Raw genomic sequence first — 16091 nt, 5'->3', positions numbered from 1 at the left:
TTTCACGGGTATCACTTACAACTTATGATAAATTCAAGGTAGGTGAAATCATGGTTTTCCCTGAGGAGGCAACCTGTCCTCAAAGGCTTGAGACAGGGGTGGAGAAAGTGGATTACTTCAGAGGAAACAAAAGACATCCATATTTGCCAAATGGGGGTTAACTTCCTAAAAAGTATGTGCGTAAGATCTGGATCTTATCAAGTCCATGACAGCTGAAATTACAGTCCCCTCCGCTAAGAGGCAGTGTCTTTGAAAATCTTGCCCCCGAGACAATAGCAAAGGCCTGAGGGAGAGAGGGAATATCTGTAGTTCAAGAACCTTCACAATTTTGGCTTTTCTGCTTTATCCAGCAGTGTTTTTCTAACCAATTCCTCCAAGGAGCACGTTAAAACAGAACTTAAGTACTGGAGAACAAAATTGCTGGGTTCCATGAGCCCCTTAAGTTGAGTGACTGCATCCTGCACCCCAGAGTCTGAGAACACATCTAAGTAAGGTCAGAGGGGACCAACAGGAAGGATTACTAACAGGTCACCTGTTTCATCTTTCTTGAAGGAAAAACCGATGAAACCTAACTCCCATGAGATTGAAAGGGGAGAGAAATCTGTCCTGGAAATAAGCCTCGAGGTCTTAAAAACTCTAGACCCACTGGTCATTGGAATGCCCCAGGTAAGGGGTCTTTTATCACCACTGACAGTTACCTTGATCATCCCTCTAAAGCTCTGTCCATTTAGGAGTAAAGACATGAATTTGCCCTTCATGTGTCATCATCAGCGTTTTGATGCTCTGATTAGAGGAAGTACATTGCAATGCTCAGTGCCCAGCACAGAGTAGTTCCTCAAAAACGTCTCTTCTTCCCTTAGCATACCTAGACATATATTAAGTGGTGAGTGGAGATTCTAATTCAGTGAATGCTAAACTTTCCTCATTCATCTAGAAAGGTGTTGAAAGTACACAGTCTCAGGCCACACCTGAGGCTTAAAAATAATCTGTACCTTAATGGGAGGAGCCTTGTAATCTGTATTTTCCTTAAGCAAAATAACCTGAGAAAGGATTAACTGGCCAGAAATGCATGACACAGACAAGAGACAATCAATAGACCAATTTAAGTGGATCAGAGGCTTTATCTAGAATGGCATTTTAAGGAGCAGTCCTTGGATTATCTAAGATATTTATTTAAAACGCAGATCTCCAGGCCACATCCCACATCTACTGAACCAGCATTCGGGGCATAGGGCCCATGAATCTGTATGCAAACAAATCCCAATATTTCTGATACACCCTAAAGTTGGAACATTTCAATGTAAAAATAGATGATGAAAAGAAGTCTAGGGCCAGACTCCAGTGGGTCTGAAACGCCAAATTCCTACCTTGTGATTGATGAGCCATTCAAAATGTTAAGCAAGTGCTAAATATTTAAAACAATAACTGTAAGAGATCAGTGGATTTACATAGGGGTAGACTAAGAGCAAAGAGAGTGAGCATGAGATCAGATGTAACTCACAGGTCCTGGAGCAGGGTCAGGGAGAGTAGGAAGGAAATATGGAGGGGCATGGAAGACCTTATAATGGAAAAAAGGACAGGGCTTGGTGATTAAATCTGGAGGGCAAGACAAAGGGAAGGGTCCATGTTGACACCTAGGTTTCCATTAGGACAAGGGAGTTTTCCAGAGAATATGAAACAGACTGACTAAAGAAACCAAGTGTGCCAGAACTCCAGAGCAAGAAGGTCAACACCTGGAGCAGCCCATTCCCTATCCATTCCCAATCATTCTCTCTCCAGTCTTGGGGTTTGGGGACATATATGACTTACTTTGTCTTGTCACACTGACAACGGGCTTGGTAGCACTTGGTGAGTGGAGCCCAGGGATGCTAGGCCTCCTGCACTGCCTAGAACACTTCTTCACAAGGAAGAACTGTCCTGGGGCGCCTGGGTGGCTCGGTTGGTTAAGCGACTGCCTTCGGCTCAGGTCATGATCCCGGAGTCCCGGGATCGAGTCCCGCATCGGGCTCCCTGCTCGGCGGGGGGTCTGCTTCTCCCTCTGACCCTCCCCCTCTCATGCGCTCTCATTCTCACTCTCAAATAAATAAATAAATCTTTAAAAAAAAAAAAAAAAAAAGGAAGAACTGTCCTGCGCCAAATTCCAGCAGCAAACCCACGCAGACACCCTGAGTAGCACCCCAACTGGTACCTGAAAATGAATGTGTAGTGCAGAGATTTTATTTCATAGTTTCATTTTTATTTGGCCTGAAGACAAAAAAAATAACAGGTGAGAGAACACGCTCTAAATCAGAGGGAAACCCACAGTGAGAACCAAGGAGAAATCATGGACGAATCCAAAATCCCTGCATCTTGCTTTGTTTTCCCCAGGTGCTATGGCCAAGAATCCTGACTTTTGTAGTTCCTGCAGAATATACAGGAACTCTGGATTACCTGTTTAATATCATCAGACGTTTGCTTATGGCGGAGGAGAGGAAGAAGAATGATACCAAGGAGTCAACAGCACTTGTCGTCTCTACCGGAGCTGGTGTGTGCATTCAAAAACAAAGCAAAACACTTCTCTTATGAGAGGCTCATTTCCAGAAAGGCTACAGTGCTTTGATTACATACCCAACCCCAATCTGAATTTCTCTAGCCCCCACAGCAATAATGAAAACCACTTTCTCTTTCCAGTGAAACTTCCTTCGCCACAGCAGCTATTGGCCAGACTTCTGGTGAGTGAGTTATGAATAACTAATGTGGGATAAATTTAGGTCAATATAGATCATTCAGTTCTAAATAAATGTTAATAAAAATTACACAGCAACTCCAAACCAAAAGAAACACTAAAATGGCATAATAAATGTTCTGCTCCACTAATGATACTCATTAAGATTACTGGCAAGATTATCTTCTCGCTCTGAAATGCTCGTTAAACTTAATTTATTATTTTTAAAATAAGAATAGACTGAATTCGATCCCCAAGTACCATTCAAATAAATTCCACATCTATTATTTAGATTTCCTTCTTTCCTCTTTTCCCCCATATGCATCATTTTTCCCCCATATGTATCATACCATTTCCACATGCCCTTATTTAATTAATAAATATATCTAAGTGTTGGTACCTTCCATTTATTTTTGATTGATGGTTTCTATATATGTTTTCCCCTTTATCCCCAGATGAAAATTGGGGAGGATTGTCTAAGTATTAGCTTTGCTCTAAAATAAGTAAGAAATAGGGGCGCCTGGGTGGCTCAGATGGTTAAGCGTCTGCCTTCGGCTCAGGTCATGATCCCAGGGTCCTGGGATCGAGTCCCACATCAGGCTCCCTGCTCCGCGGGAAGCCTGCTTCTCCCTCTGCCTCTCTCTCTCTCTCTCTGTCTCTCATGAATAAATAAATAAAATCTTTAAAAAAAAAAATAAGTAAGAAATAGACTGATGATTGGTTGAAAGATGATCTAATGTAGGAATCAAGGGCATCCAGGACAGTGATAAAAGGAAAAGGCAGGTGGGGCTTTTAAGGTACCCCTGCAGTTGATTAACTTTTTATCTTCCATTTTTCAGGTAATATCTATGCTTGCCAGTTTAGGGAAATTATGTGGGGCTGGTGCAATAGGACTTTTGAAGATGCTGCCTGAGATAATTCACCCCAAATTGGTAGACCTGTGGAAAACACGCTTTCCTGAGCTCCTGCAGCCGCTGGAAGGTACAAGGGAGTAGAATCGGGTCTTTATCCAAGGAGGCAAGAACATAAAGAAAATGAGACACCACTTTTCTGCCTAAGGCTCATTTAAAACAATGAACTTGATGTGCAAAGTAGACAACTATATTTTTTCCTTGATTCCTTATGTTCTAATTCTCTACCACATACTTGTATTACAGGAGGATCTGGTGGGTAATATTCTTAGCAGAAACTTTTACTTTTGCTCTGGTCTTTTTCTTATATTTAGAGAAACTCCCTTTTGGTATTATTCTAAAAAATCACTACTATTTTTAGCAAAAAGCCTAGATTTGTATCATGGATTGAAGACTTTTTGCCAGCCTGACTAGCACTTAAAGTTGGCAACATAGTAAATTTCATCTGAAATAATCATCCTCTGTAAAGCTTGAAGTGGGGCTCCAGCATCCACAGGGGACCTGGCAAGGGAGAAACAGGGTCCTGAATTTATTTTCTATTTCTATTTTCTATTTTTAATTTCTATTTCTAGGAAAGAATACTAGCATCGTGCTATGGGAAACCATGCTACTTCAGGTAAGGGTAGCTTCTAGACTAATCGTTGATGATGGGGTGATAAAATCAGCTAGAGTCACCCATCTTAACAAAAAAGATCCAGATTCCCAGGGGCAGTAAACAACATTTCCTTTCCTTAGGAAATGGACTAGAATGTTAGAAGTGATCGCTCAAGAATTACGGTCTCTGCATCACCACAATTTGAACAATAATCTTTAGTCTTCAGTTTGGTTAAGAGTTTAAGATAGTATTGAAGATTTCATTTACTAATATTTTTCTCTGTGTCTTTCTTAAATCTTCTCTAATTTCCAGTTTTTTCCTTTCCTTGTAATTGCATGCTTTTACCATTTAAATAAAGAAACACAGATTGACATCATTTCCACTTCTGTGCTTCTAAATACAATTCTGTTTCCTCACCTTTCTGCTTCTCACCGTATTTTTTCCTGATTTGTAAAAACCAAAGGGCCACATTATACCATTTTTCCAGAAAAAAAAAAGTCATCCATAAACTTTTTGGACCTTTGCAACCGGTTGCAAAGGTCCCAAATCCCCAAAATGGTAAATTGGCATGTAGGAGCCTGACATTGGCTCTACAGAGAGGATTTTTATTTCAGGAGCCTACAGGAGGTCAAGGAGCCCATAGGAAGGGAGCTTTTAACCTAGCAGGGTCTCAGTTCATAAGCCGTTTACATAGAATTTAACTATGGCTTCTTAAAAATGTCAAGTTTTAGTGACCTGTCCTCATCACCTCCATGTTCCATTCCTGCCCCTTCCAGAATCAGAATCTCTAAGAGATTCTGCCTGAGAACTGGCATGTTTTAAAGACTCCCACAAGTGATTCTTACCCAGTATGAGATTTGAAAGCAACTGCTGTACTTTCCTGGTCTTTAATTCTAGCACCCACCTCTCCTCCTGTATTCATGCTGCTTTTATCTTCCCCCTTCTCTTCCTCAAAATTCCTACCTTATTTTCCCCTGCTACCATCTTAAAGTAACTGTTCTTACTATGAAGGAAGGTTCTCTTTCCAGAGGGAAGCCTCGAGAACGTTCTTTTCCCTCTTCCAATCTTGAGTATACTTCCATTTAGCCTTCTCCCAAAACTGTTTGCATGTGCTGCCTTCTCTCAGGCTTCCAAGACTGTTTAATTTCTTCTCTTCAAAGAGCCCACTCACCAAACAAGTTCTTACTAAGAGAATACCTAGAAATCTCCATGGGCTTTGACATTAAACGTCCTTTTCTAAGCTTAAAGTAGGGAAAATGCAGGAGAAATAATTGACTTTAGAAATTGCAATGGATTTTGTCCTCCAAAAAGACAAAAACACCTTTTTATGTATTGTTCAGTGAAGAAGGAAGTAAGTTCAGATGGCTGACTGAGGCCCTGGCTCAGAACAATTGGTGAAACCAGGAATGTTTAGCTACTAGAGTTGAAGTTAGCAAAATGTACTTGTACGTTTAATTGGTTCTTCAAGACATTTTATTTCTTTATTCAAAAAATGTCCCTTTCTTTTTCTTTTAGTATGTAATAAAACAAACTAACATTGACAAATGAAGTTTTTCCAAATCTGTTTAAAACTTGAAAAGTGTTAACTTCAATTTAAGTTTCAAAATGGATTAGTTTCTATGTTAAGCCTTTGGGCAATTTTTATTTAAGAGGAAAAAGGAAGGCACTTACATGGAGTTACTTCCACCTTCAGGGTAACTTATTCTTAATGGGAATTCAGAACATAACAGCATATGGCTATTAAAATAAACAAAGAGAAGGGAGACTGGCTGGCTCAGTTGGAGGAGAATGTGACTCTTGATCTCTGGGTTGTGAATTCGAGCCCCACATTGGGTGTAGAGATTACTAAAAATAAATAAATAAATAAACTTTAATAAAATAAGAGGAAAGGTTCCAAAATAACCAGTTTTTTTAAATGGGAAAAGGAATAACTCCATTTATTATATATTATATATTTATACTTAAAAAAAATAAGGTAACAAAAAAGTACTAAGAAAGCACACTAAACAGTTGTATTCATATCTAACTTCCACTTCCTGCAACAGTTGCTCAAAGAATCTCTATGGAAGATCAATGACATAGCCTGGACCATTCAACTGAGTCGAGATTTCAAGGAGCAAATGGGTAGTTACAGCAACACCTCCCTTGAGAAGGTTGGTTTTTCAACTAAGGGACTTCACATCCTACCTTATGACCTAAAATGGCTGCTCAAGTTCCAATTTGTCTGTACTACCACCAAAAAGAAGGAGAAATTGCTAGGAAAATGCTACCTCCTCTTCACCTCACATTTGACCAAAAATTACTCCTAGGGCGGCAACCTGTCTGCAAGGAAAACTGAGTAGTTTAGTGCTTTTGAGATGGACATATACCCGGCTGAAATTCAGGCGTTCTGTTTTAGAGAAGGAAGAAAAATAGATAATGAAGGCAAATAGTAGTCCCTGTCACGGCACTGGTTTGTCGTCAATTTATATCTTGGTTTCCACTGGGCCAGTTTTGTGAGGCTGGCTACAAGAAACAATCTGCTACAATTTAACAAAAACTTAGAGCTAAAAGAATGCTCAAAAGCCAGTTCTCTCCTTCCTTTATCCCCATATGGCTTCTACCTAGCCCTCTGCGTTGGAGCCATTCATTCTAAACGGGGTTTGAATCCAGCTTCTGCTACTTACTACATATGTAAGTGTAGGAAAATTACTTAACCTCTCTGAAGCCTCAGTATATTCATCTAAAATGGAAATTACACCCAGCTCTGAGGATTGTAGTGATATAAGGGTTCAACAAGATAAAGTATATAAAGTCCCTAGTGAAATATGTGCCTGGCTCAAGACTTGTGCTCAATAAAAAGTAGATCAAGGTTATCATTATGGTTACATTTCTAATTTTTTTCCTGGAAAAACGTTTCCTAACTCATCAGTTCTAGTAGTAAGTGTCTGTCCCAACAAATTATTTTTTTATCAACTTTCAACTCTCCTATTCAATATTCAAAATTCCTCTCACTGATTGATTCTCTAATTTGGTAGAGTTCTGGTTCTCCAAATTGGTCTGTCAAGCCTGCAGACATGCTCATCAAGAGGATTTGGTGAGCAATGCCTCATCTTCACATATACAAACTAGACTTGTGCATCTCATGTAATACCATCCATCCAACAGCTTCCAGATTCACGAGATGAGTCCAAGGTATGGTGATATGGATGGGCAGAGCAACTCAAGCCATGAGCTGCTTAAATGGCTCTCAGCCATTATACTTAACAACAGGAAAGTAAGAGTGTGCCAATTAGTTTTAGCTGCATAGCAAACTACCCCTAGTGGCTTAAAATAATAGCTACCTGCTTCATTTACAATTTTCCAGGTTGACAGTGTGGGCTGAACTCAGCTGGGCAGTCATTTGAGCTCAACTGGTCCCACCGGCATATACTTGGGATTTGCTGGTCTGCCATAATCTCAACTAGGACAACTTGTTTCTGTTCCTTGTGGTCTCTCCTCCTCCAGCAGGGCAGCCCAGGGTTGTTCTCATGGTTGTGGCAATGGAGTACACAAGGTCTCCTGAGGTCTAGGTTCAGCAGAGGCACACTATTACTTCTGCCACATTCTGTGGGCCAAAGCAAGTCACCAGGCTAGCCCAGATTTGAGGAGTGGCAAAATAGACTATAGTAAAAGAAGGGGCTGCAAACTCTCACAGTAAGGAGGCATGGATAGAGGTGAGATAGAAAGTTTCTGGCTGTTTTTGCAATTGGCCACATTTTTTCCCAGTTCGGGGTTCCTGATTTCTAAGATTCCTTGCCAAGTCTCAAAGGAGGAATGCACAAGACACTGAATCTGACCAACATCAGCCAAGAGGCAACAGCTCAACAGTACTGGGGACACTGGAAGCCAACCCATTACACAAAAGTGCCCTTCATGACATCAGGGTTTTTTTCTGCAGCACAGGACTTTTCTAGGCTCTCCCTTGTCCCTCCTCCAAGGTGGGGTTACGTGGACTCTAGCAGCTTTAGGCCTAATTAATATTTACTCCTGTGTGGTACACAGTTTTTCTCATCATAGTTACATTATTTTTGCCCGGAAACCCAAGAGTGCAATGGGTGCTGCCTCATCAGATTCTTCCTCGGTCAGTTGTTTCTCCTGTTCTGTCACCTCGGGTACCCCGCTCACCCCTAGCTGGACTGATCTGTACAATTTCTCCTGAGTGTACTAATCGAACTCTTCCGGTTGCTACCAGTTTTTCCTTTCCTCCTGTGCCATAGATTCCTTCTGATCCATAATGATCACTCAATCACTACAATCCTTCAAGCCCTGCAGAGTCCTTGGAATAAACTGGCAACTGGCCAGTTTTTTCTCCTGTGTGTGACAAGATGGACATTTTAAATAAGGAGATGGCAATCTGATATTATATAGCTACAAATGATTTGAGTCTCAGAAAACAAATTAGGACTTCATGACCTCATTTTTCTAGCCATATGGCAAGTATCTTCTCTTGTGAATATTTTCCTTGTATCTTACCTCCACAAGATATAGATCTATCTATATGTAACACACACGTGTGTGTATACACACATATACATGCACATATTTACATCCAGGCATGTGTTGTGGTGTTCAAACAGAAGTCACTCTTGGGCTACCCTGTTCCCTCAGCTTTAACTTCTAAATCTTGTATAGCTCATAATGAAAGAGAAGAGGAAGTCATGTCTGTCCTGCTTGCCTTTTCTCCATCTGGACATCACAGAAGTATCTGTGTTAGGGCTAGCATAATGAATCCAACATTCTCACCAATTCTAAGGGATGTGGAAGCCACAGAATGATTTCCCACATACTCTCTTGCCAGTGTTCTTTCATTGGGAGTTTTTCCTCCCCAATTCACTCAGAGTCCCTTGCTAAAGACACAACATGTATGTAAAAGTTCCTGTATGACTTTTCTCCTTCACCCTGGACACCATTCTATAGCACTTCTGGACAACTCACTCTACTCCTGAGAGAGAGATAATAGTAGAAGTTACAAAGTATTATTCTCAAAACTATTATAGGTTAAAATCTCCTAAACTATAAAATAAGTTAATATACTTCAGAGATTGAGACTATCTGATGACATCATCTTCAAATAACCTTATTTTCATTGACATGTGTATTCTAAAAACATTTATTGAGCATTTATTAGCTACCAGGAACTGTACGCTGAAAGTAATCAATAAGACCCTCTGTTACGGAGAACTGAAATTCTGAGCACAAAGACAAATAAGAAAATTGAGCGTTACTATGAAGTAAAAGGTATTATAATGGCATGACACAAGGCATAGAGGAATACAAAAAAGCACAGGTAAGGACAGAGCCTGGGGAGGGCAGGCAGGGGAAGAAAACACTTTCAGGAAGAGATAATACTTGAAGTACATGTTTAGTAAGTAGTCATTAAATCACCCAAATTTCCTTCCTTTGGATGACTGTTCTAATGCTTTCCACTTTTCATTGGAGTTTTTCTTTCCAACATTTAACATACTGTTGCTTATCTTTTGTTTTCTAGAAATTCCTTTGGAAAGCCTTGGGAACCACCTTAGCATCCTGCCAAGATATAGACTTTGTAAGCTCACAGATTAAGGAATTTCTGATTGCTCCCCACCAACTGGGAGATCAGCGACAGGTGGGACCCCTTTCTCTCAATTTCCTCTTATGATGATGATAATTAATTCCATCTGGAAAGCCACTGACGGGTCTTATGACAATGTCTTACTTACCAAGAATCCATGGATACATTGATAATAATCCAACAGAATTTTTTAGAAAATGATGCTTCCTTATTTAAATATCAATGCTTTGTTTTTTTTTATTTTAATTCCAGTATACTTGACATACAGTGTTATATTAGTTTCAAGTGTATAATGTAGTGCTCATCATGATGTGTACTCTTAAACCCCTTTACTTATGGAACCACAAAAGACCCCAAATAGCCAAAGCAATCTTCAAAAAGAAAAGCAAAGCTGGAGGCATCACAATTCCGGACTTCAAGTTATATTATAAAGCTGCAGTGATCAAGACAGTATGGTACTGGCACAAAAATAGACACATAGATCTAAGGAACAGAATAGAGAACCCAGAAATGAACCCACAATTATATGGTCTATTAATCTTCGACAAAGAAGAAAAAAAATATCAAATGGAAAAAAGACATTTTCTTCAACAAATTGTGTTGGGAAAACTGGACAGAAACATGCAAAAGAATAAAACTGGACCACTTTCTTACACCATACACAAATAAATTCAACATGGATTAAAGGCCTAAATATGAGACAGGAAACCATTAAAATCCTTGAAGAGAACACAGGCAGTAACCTCTTTGACATCAACCGTAGCAGCTTCTTACTAGATATGTCTCCTGAGGCAAGGGAAACACATGTAAAAATAAACTATTGGGGCTTCATCAAAGTAAAAAGCTTCTGCACAGTGAAGGGAACAATCAACAAAACTAAAAGGCAACCTACAGAATGGGAGAAGATATTTGCAAATAACATATCTGATAAAGGCTTAGTATCCAAAATATATAAAGAACTTATAGAACTCAACACCCCAAAACACAAATAACCCAGTTACAAAATGGGCAGAAGACATGAATAGACATTTTTCCAAAGAAGACATATAGATGGCCAACCTCCCCTCTGGTAGCCTTTAGTTTATTCTCTATAGTTAAGAGTCTGTTTCTTGGTTTGTCTCTCTCTCTCCCTCTTTTTTTTTTTGTCCTTTGGTTAATTTGTTCATTTGTTTTGTTTCTTAAGTTCTACATATGAGTGAAGCGGTATGGTATTTATCTTTCTCTGACTGACTTATTTCACTTAGCATTGTATTTTCTAGCTCCATCCATGTTGTTGTAAATGGCAAGATTTCATTCTTTTTTATGGCTGAGTAATATTTTATTATATATATATTATATATATAATATATATACATACATACATATATATGTATGTAAAGAAGATGGGGTATATATATATATGTATATGTATATATATTATACATATACATATATATATATACCCCATCTTCTTTATCCATTCATCTACCAGTGGACACTTGGGCTGCTTCCATAATTTGGCTATTGTAGATAATGCTGCTATAAACATAATGGTGCGTATATTCTTTCAAATTAGTGTTTTTGTATTCGTTGGGTAAATTTCCAGTAGAACAATTACAGGATTGTAGGGTAGTTCTGTTTTCCTTTTTTTTTAAATTGATTTAGACATTAATTTATCACAACATTATTTATTATATTGGAAATGTTTGACAGTGGGGAAATGGTTATAATGAGTATGGTGTATCATCCATGAAATACTACACCATCATTAGAAGTCATGTTTTTGAAAACTATTTCGCAACATGGAAAAGTGTTTTTAATATTAAGTGAAAAACATGAAGATACAAAGCTGAATAAAGAGAGTGATCCTAATTTTTACAATTATAAAAACTAGAAGGAAATATACCAAATATTAAGTAGTCATTATGTTTGGGTGGAGGATTCTGGATGATTTTTGGTTTTTCATTAATGTTCTTTGGTTTATATTTCCCAAATTCTATACCTGAATATACATGGGTGGGGGAGGAGTTGGGAAGAGTTGAAATGTTTTGACTTGCCAGACATTTTTTAGCAAGTCATGGGTTCTCTTTGATGTTAATGTGAATAGTTTCCAGGAACCAACTTCTGTATCCAACTCTAATTGGATAATGATTCTTTACTAAAAGAGCAATGGAATGTAGCTGCTTTGAAACTGTATTCAGAAAAGGACTGTTTGTTATCTTTGATATCATTGATAGATGGATTTTAGCAGAAGTTCTGACTTCTTACTTTTTACTTAGTATTAGTATATTATTTTTTCTTTTTTCCTTTTCAATTTTTTAAATTCTAGTTAGTTAATATATATGGTAAAATTGGTTTCAGGTATAGAATTTAGTGATTCATCACTTACATATAACACCCAATACTCATCACAAGTGCCCCCCTTAATACCCATCACCCATTTAGTCCATCCCCCACCCACCTCCCTCCATCAACCCTCAGTTTGTTCTATATCATTAAGAGTCTCTTATGATTTGCTTCCTTCTCTCTTTTTTTTTTCCTTCCCATATGTTCATCTGTTTTGTTTCTTAAGGTCCACATATGAGTGAAATCATAGGGTATTTGTCTTTCTCTGACTTATTTCGCTTAGCGTAATACTCTCTAGTTCCATTCACGTCATTGCAAATGGCAAGATTTCATTCTTTCTGATGGTTGAGTAATATTATATGTATACCACGTCTTCTTTATCCATTCATCAGTCAATAGACATTTGGGCTCTTTCCATAATTTGGCTACTGTTGATAATGCTGCTATAAACATCAGAGTGCATGTGTCCCTTCAAATCTGTATTTTTGTATCCTTTGAGTAAATACCTAGTACTGAAATTGCTGGGTCATAGGGTAGTTCTATTTTTAACTTTTTGAGGAACCTCCATACTGTTTTCCAGAGTGCCTGCACCAGTTTGCATTCCCACCAACAGTGTAAGAGGGTTCCCCTTTCTCCACATCCTTGCCCACACTTGTTTCTTGTGGTTTTGATTTTAGCTATTTGACAGGTGTGAGGTAATATCTCGTTGTAGTTTTGATTTGCATTTCCCTGATGATTGATGAGTGATGTTGAGCATCTTTTGATGTGTCTGTTGGCCATCTGTATGTCTCCTTTGGAGAAATGTCTGTTCATGTCTTTTGCCCATTTTTTTTGTGTGTGTGTGTTTCATACATTCTTTTTTTTTTTTTCTTTTGCCCATTTTTAATTGGATATCTGTTTTTTGGGTGTTGAGTTCTGTAAGTTCCTTATATATTTTGGAAACTCACCCTTTATCAGTTATGTCATTTGCTAATATCTTCTCCCATTCTGTAGGTTGTCTTTTAGTTTTATTGATTGTTTCCTTTGCTGTGCAGAAGCTTTTTATTTTGATGTAGTCCTAATAGTTTATTTTTGCATTTGTTTCCCTTGCCTCAGGAGACATATGTATAAAAAATGTTGCTATGGCCAATGTCCAAGAAATTACTGCCTTTGCTCTTTTCTACGATTTTTATAGTTTCAAGTCCCACATTTAAGTCCTTAATGCATTTTGGGTTATTTTTGTGTATGGTGTAAGAAAGTGGTCCAGTTTCATTCTTTTATATGTAGCTGTCTAGTTTTCCCAGCACCATTCTTTTTTTTTAATTTAATTTAATTTAATTATGTTATGTTAGTCACCATACAAAGCAGTGATCACCAAGACAGCATGGTACTGGCACAAAAACAGACATATAGACCAATGGAACAGAACAGAGAGCCTAGATATGGACCCTCAACTCTATGGTCAAATAATCTTCAACCCAGCACCATTCTCGCCTCCTTTGTCAAAAGATTAATTGACCACATAATCATGGATTTATTTCTGGGCTCTCTATTCTGTTCTATTGATCTATTTGTCTATGTTTGTGCCAACACTATACTTTTCGAATATTACAGCTTTGTAGTATATCTTGAAATCTGGGATTGTGATACCTCCAGTTTTATTCTTCTTTTTCAAGATTGCTTTTGCTATTCAGGGTATTTTGTGGTTCCATACAAATTTTAAAAGTATTGGTTCTAGTTCTGTGAAAAATGCTGTTGGTGTTTTGATAGGGGTTTCATTAAGTCTGTAGATTGCTTTGGGTAGTATGGACACTTTAACAATATTTGTTCTTCCAATCCATGAGCATGGAATAACTTCCCAGTTGTGTCATCTTCAATTTCTTTCATCAATGTTTTATAGTTTTCAGAGTACAGGTCTTTCACCTCCTTAGTTAAGTTTATTCCTAGGTATTTTATTATTTTGGTGCAATTATAAATGGGATTGTTTTCTTAATTTCTTTTTCTGCTATTTCATTATTAGTGTATAAAAATGCAACAGATTTCTGTATACCAATTTTGTGTCCTGTGACCTTACTGAATGCATTTATCAGTTCTACTAGTTTTTTGGTAATCTTTAGGATTTTCTATGCATAGTATATCTGCAAATAGTGAAAGTTTCACTTCTTCCTTATCAGTTTGTATGCATTTTATTTCTTTTTCTTGTCTGATTGTTGTGGCTAGGACTTCCAGTACTATGTTGAATAAAAGTGGTGAGAGTGGACATCCTTGTCTGGTTCCTGATCTTAGGGCAAAAGCTCTCAGTTTTTCACCATTGAGTATCATGTTAGCTGTGGGTTTTTCATATATGGTCTTACTATGTTGAGGTATGTTCCTTCTAAATGTACTTTGTTGAGGGCTTTTATCATGAATGGATGTTGTACTTTGTCAAATGCTTTTTCTGCATCTATCGAAATGATTATGTGGTTTTTATCCTTTTGTTGATGTGGTGTATTATGTTAATTGATTTGTGAATATTGAACCAGCATCCCAGGATCAATGTTTCATTTATTTAACTGGGTTTGTAAAAATGTTGAAAAATGAATTTCAATTATCCTTAATAAAAGTATTTTTAGTATATTTTGACCTTGACTTTTTAACTTAAGGGTATGATCATAAACTTAAAAATCATTGAATTTACAAGCTGAAAGTAACCTTATATACCATTGATTTTCAACCTAGAGAAAACATAAGCATAACCTGGAGAGCTTTTTCAAAGCAATTTTGCCTATTCCTTACCCTAACTAGGCTGCAGAATGTATGTGAATGTGGATAGTGTGTGTGCATTTAAAAAAGAAAAAAGAAAAGAAAAACTCCCCAGGCTAATAAAGACCACTTAGTATAAAAAAATAATTGTAGTGTATTTTGTTATACATTCTCCTCAGAAATTTTGAGATGTTTAGAGGATCCTTTCTTCCATATTAAACGTTCAGAAACCACTAGACTTACAGAACTTTTGAAACCTTTTTTTATTATGTTATTTATTTTCTCCTTGTCAGATGTTCTGTTATCTTATTGCTTTGGCATTATTTCTAACACCATTTTCCCCAACCTGTTTGAACTCTCCTTCCCACACAGTCCACTGACTTGCTCCCTCATTTATTTCAGAACACTGCTCAATGTCACCCTGTTTATAAAGCCTTCTCTAGCTGCCCTATGTAAATTGAGAACTCCCCCTAACCTGCAGCAGCTATTCTCTTTCCTTGTTTTCCTTATCTCCATAGTATGTGTCACCCTTGAAATACTATATATTTACATGTTTACTGAATTTATGTGTTTATTTAATGTCACTTCCCTGTCACTTCCCCTGATTGTGCGCACCACAAGGATGGGAAGTTTGGTGTGTTTTGTTCACTGTTGTGTCCCCAGCACCTAGAAGAGTGCCTGACATATAACAGGTGCTCCTAAATATTTGTTGAATAAGTGAATGGTTAAACTCAAAACTCCTATCTTTTCTGACTTTAGGGAATAACATCTATTTTAGGATACTGTGCTGAGAGCCACTTGGATACTGTTTTAAAAGTTCTTAAAACATTCCAAGATCGGGAAAAATTTTTCATGAATCGATGTAAGGTAAAAAGAATAACCTTCTCTCCCAAAGCTTTGGTCAGAGCGAGGGCAAACGACACTGGTTCCTTCAGTAAACATCCTTTTCCATATCATACTTGTTCCTGTCCCCAGGTCTTTATTACAGGTGAGAACTGCCCAAGCCCAGACCCTGTAGAATGACCAGCTGTCTAATAGGTCTACTCCAGTTTCTGTCACTAATGCTGATCTGGAAGGTCCTAAGGAGTTCTCTGTGTGCCTAGTTTTGTTCCTCTACCAGCTGCTCAGGTCTCATGGCCAGTTTCCACCGTGTACACTCTGCTTTCCCTGAAGGAAAGGGATTTAATAAATAAAAATTAACCCAAGCTTTCTCACAGGGACCTCTCTTAAAGCCCAATAGATCCACAATACAGTCTCAGGTGT

At 38.0% G+C, this 16091-nt stretch overlaps 1 protein-coding gene across 1 annotated transcript in view; it reads left to right on the top strand.

Moving 5' to 3' along the window:
• Positions 1–16091, top strand: part of MROH2B (maestro heat like repeat family member 2B) — a 62640-nt gene that overhangs the window by 16212 nt on the left and 30337 nt on the right. Inside the window, exons 13-20 of the mRNA XM_081825794.1 lie at positions 553–666; positions 2368–2524; positions 2671–2711; positions 3544–3685; positions 4188–4231; positions 6256–6363; positions 9720–9836; positions 15588–15695. Coding sequence (XP_081681920.1) covers positions 553–666; positions 2368–2524; positions 2671–2711; positions 3544–3685; positions 4188–4231; positions 6256–6363; positions 9720–9836; positions 15588–15695 — 831 coding nt within the window. The remainder of the gene's footprint in view (positions 1–552; positions 667–2367; positions 2525–2670; positions 2712–3543; positions 3686–4187; positions 4232–6255; positions 6364–9719; positions 9837–15587; positions 15696–16091) is intronic.

Source organism: Leptonychotes weddellii, chromosome 7 (assembly GCF_054177405.1).
Source record: "Leptonychotes weddellii isolate Sample4059 chromosome 7, ASM5417740v2, whole genome shotgun sequence".
In the NCBI taxonomy this organism is placed as follows: Eukaryota; Metazoa; Chordata; class Mammalia; order Carnivora; family Phocidae; genus Leptonychotes; species Leptonychotes weddellii.
The sequence above is the reverse complement of the archived record's forward strand: the minus strand, read 5'-3'. Positions and strand labels throughout refer to the sequence as shown.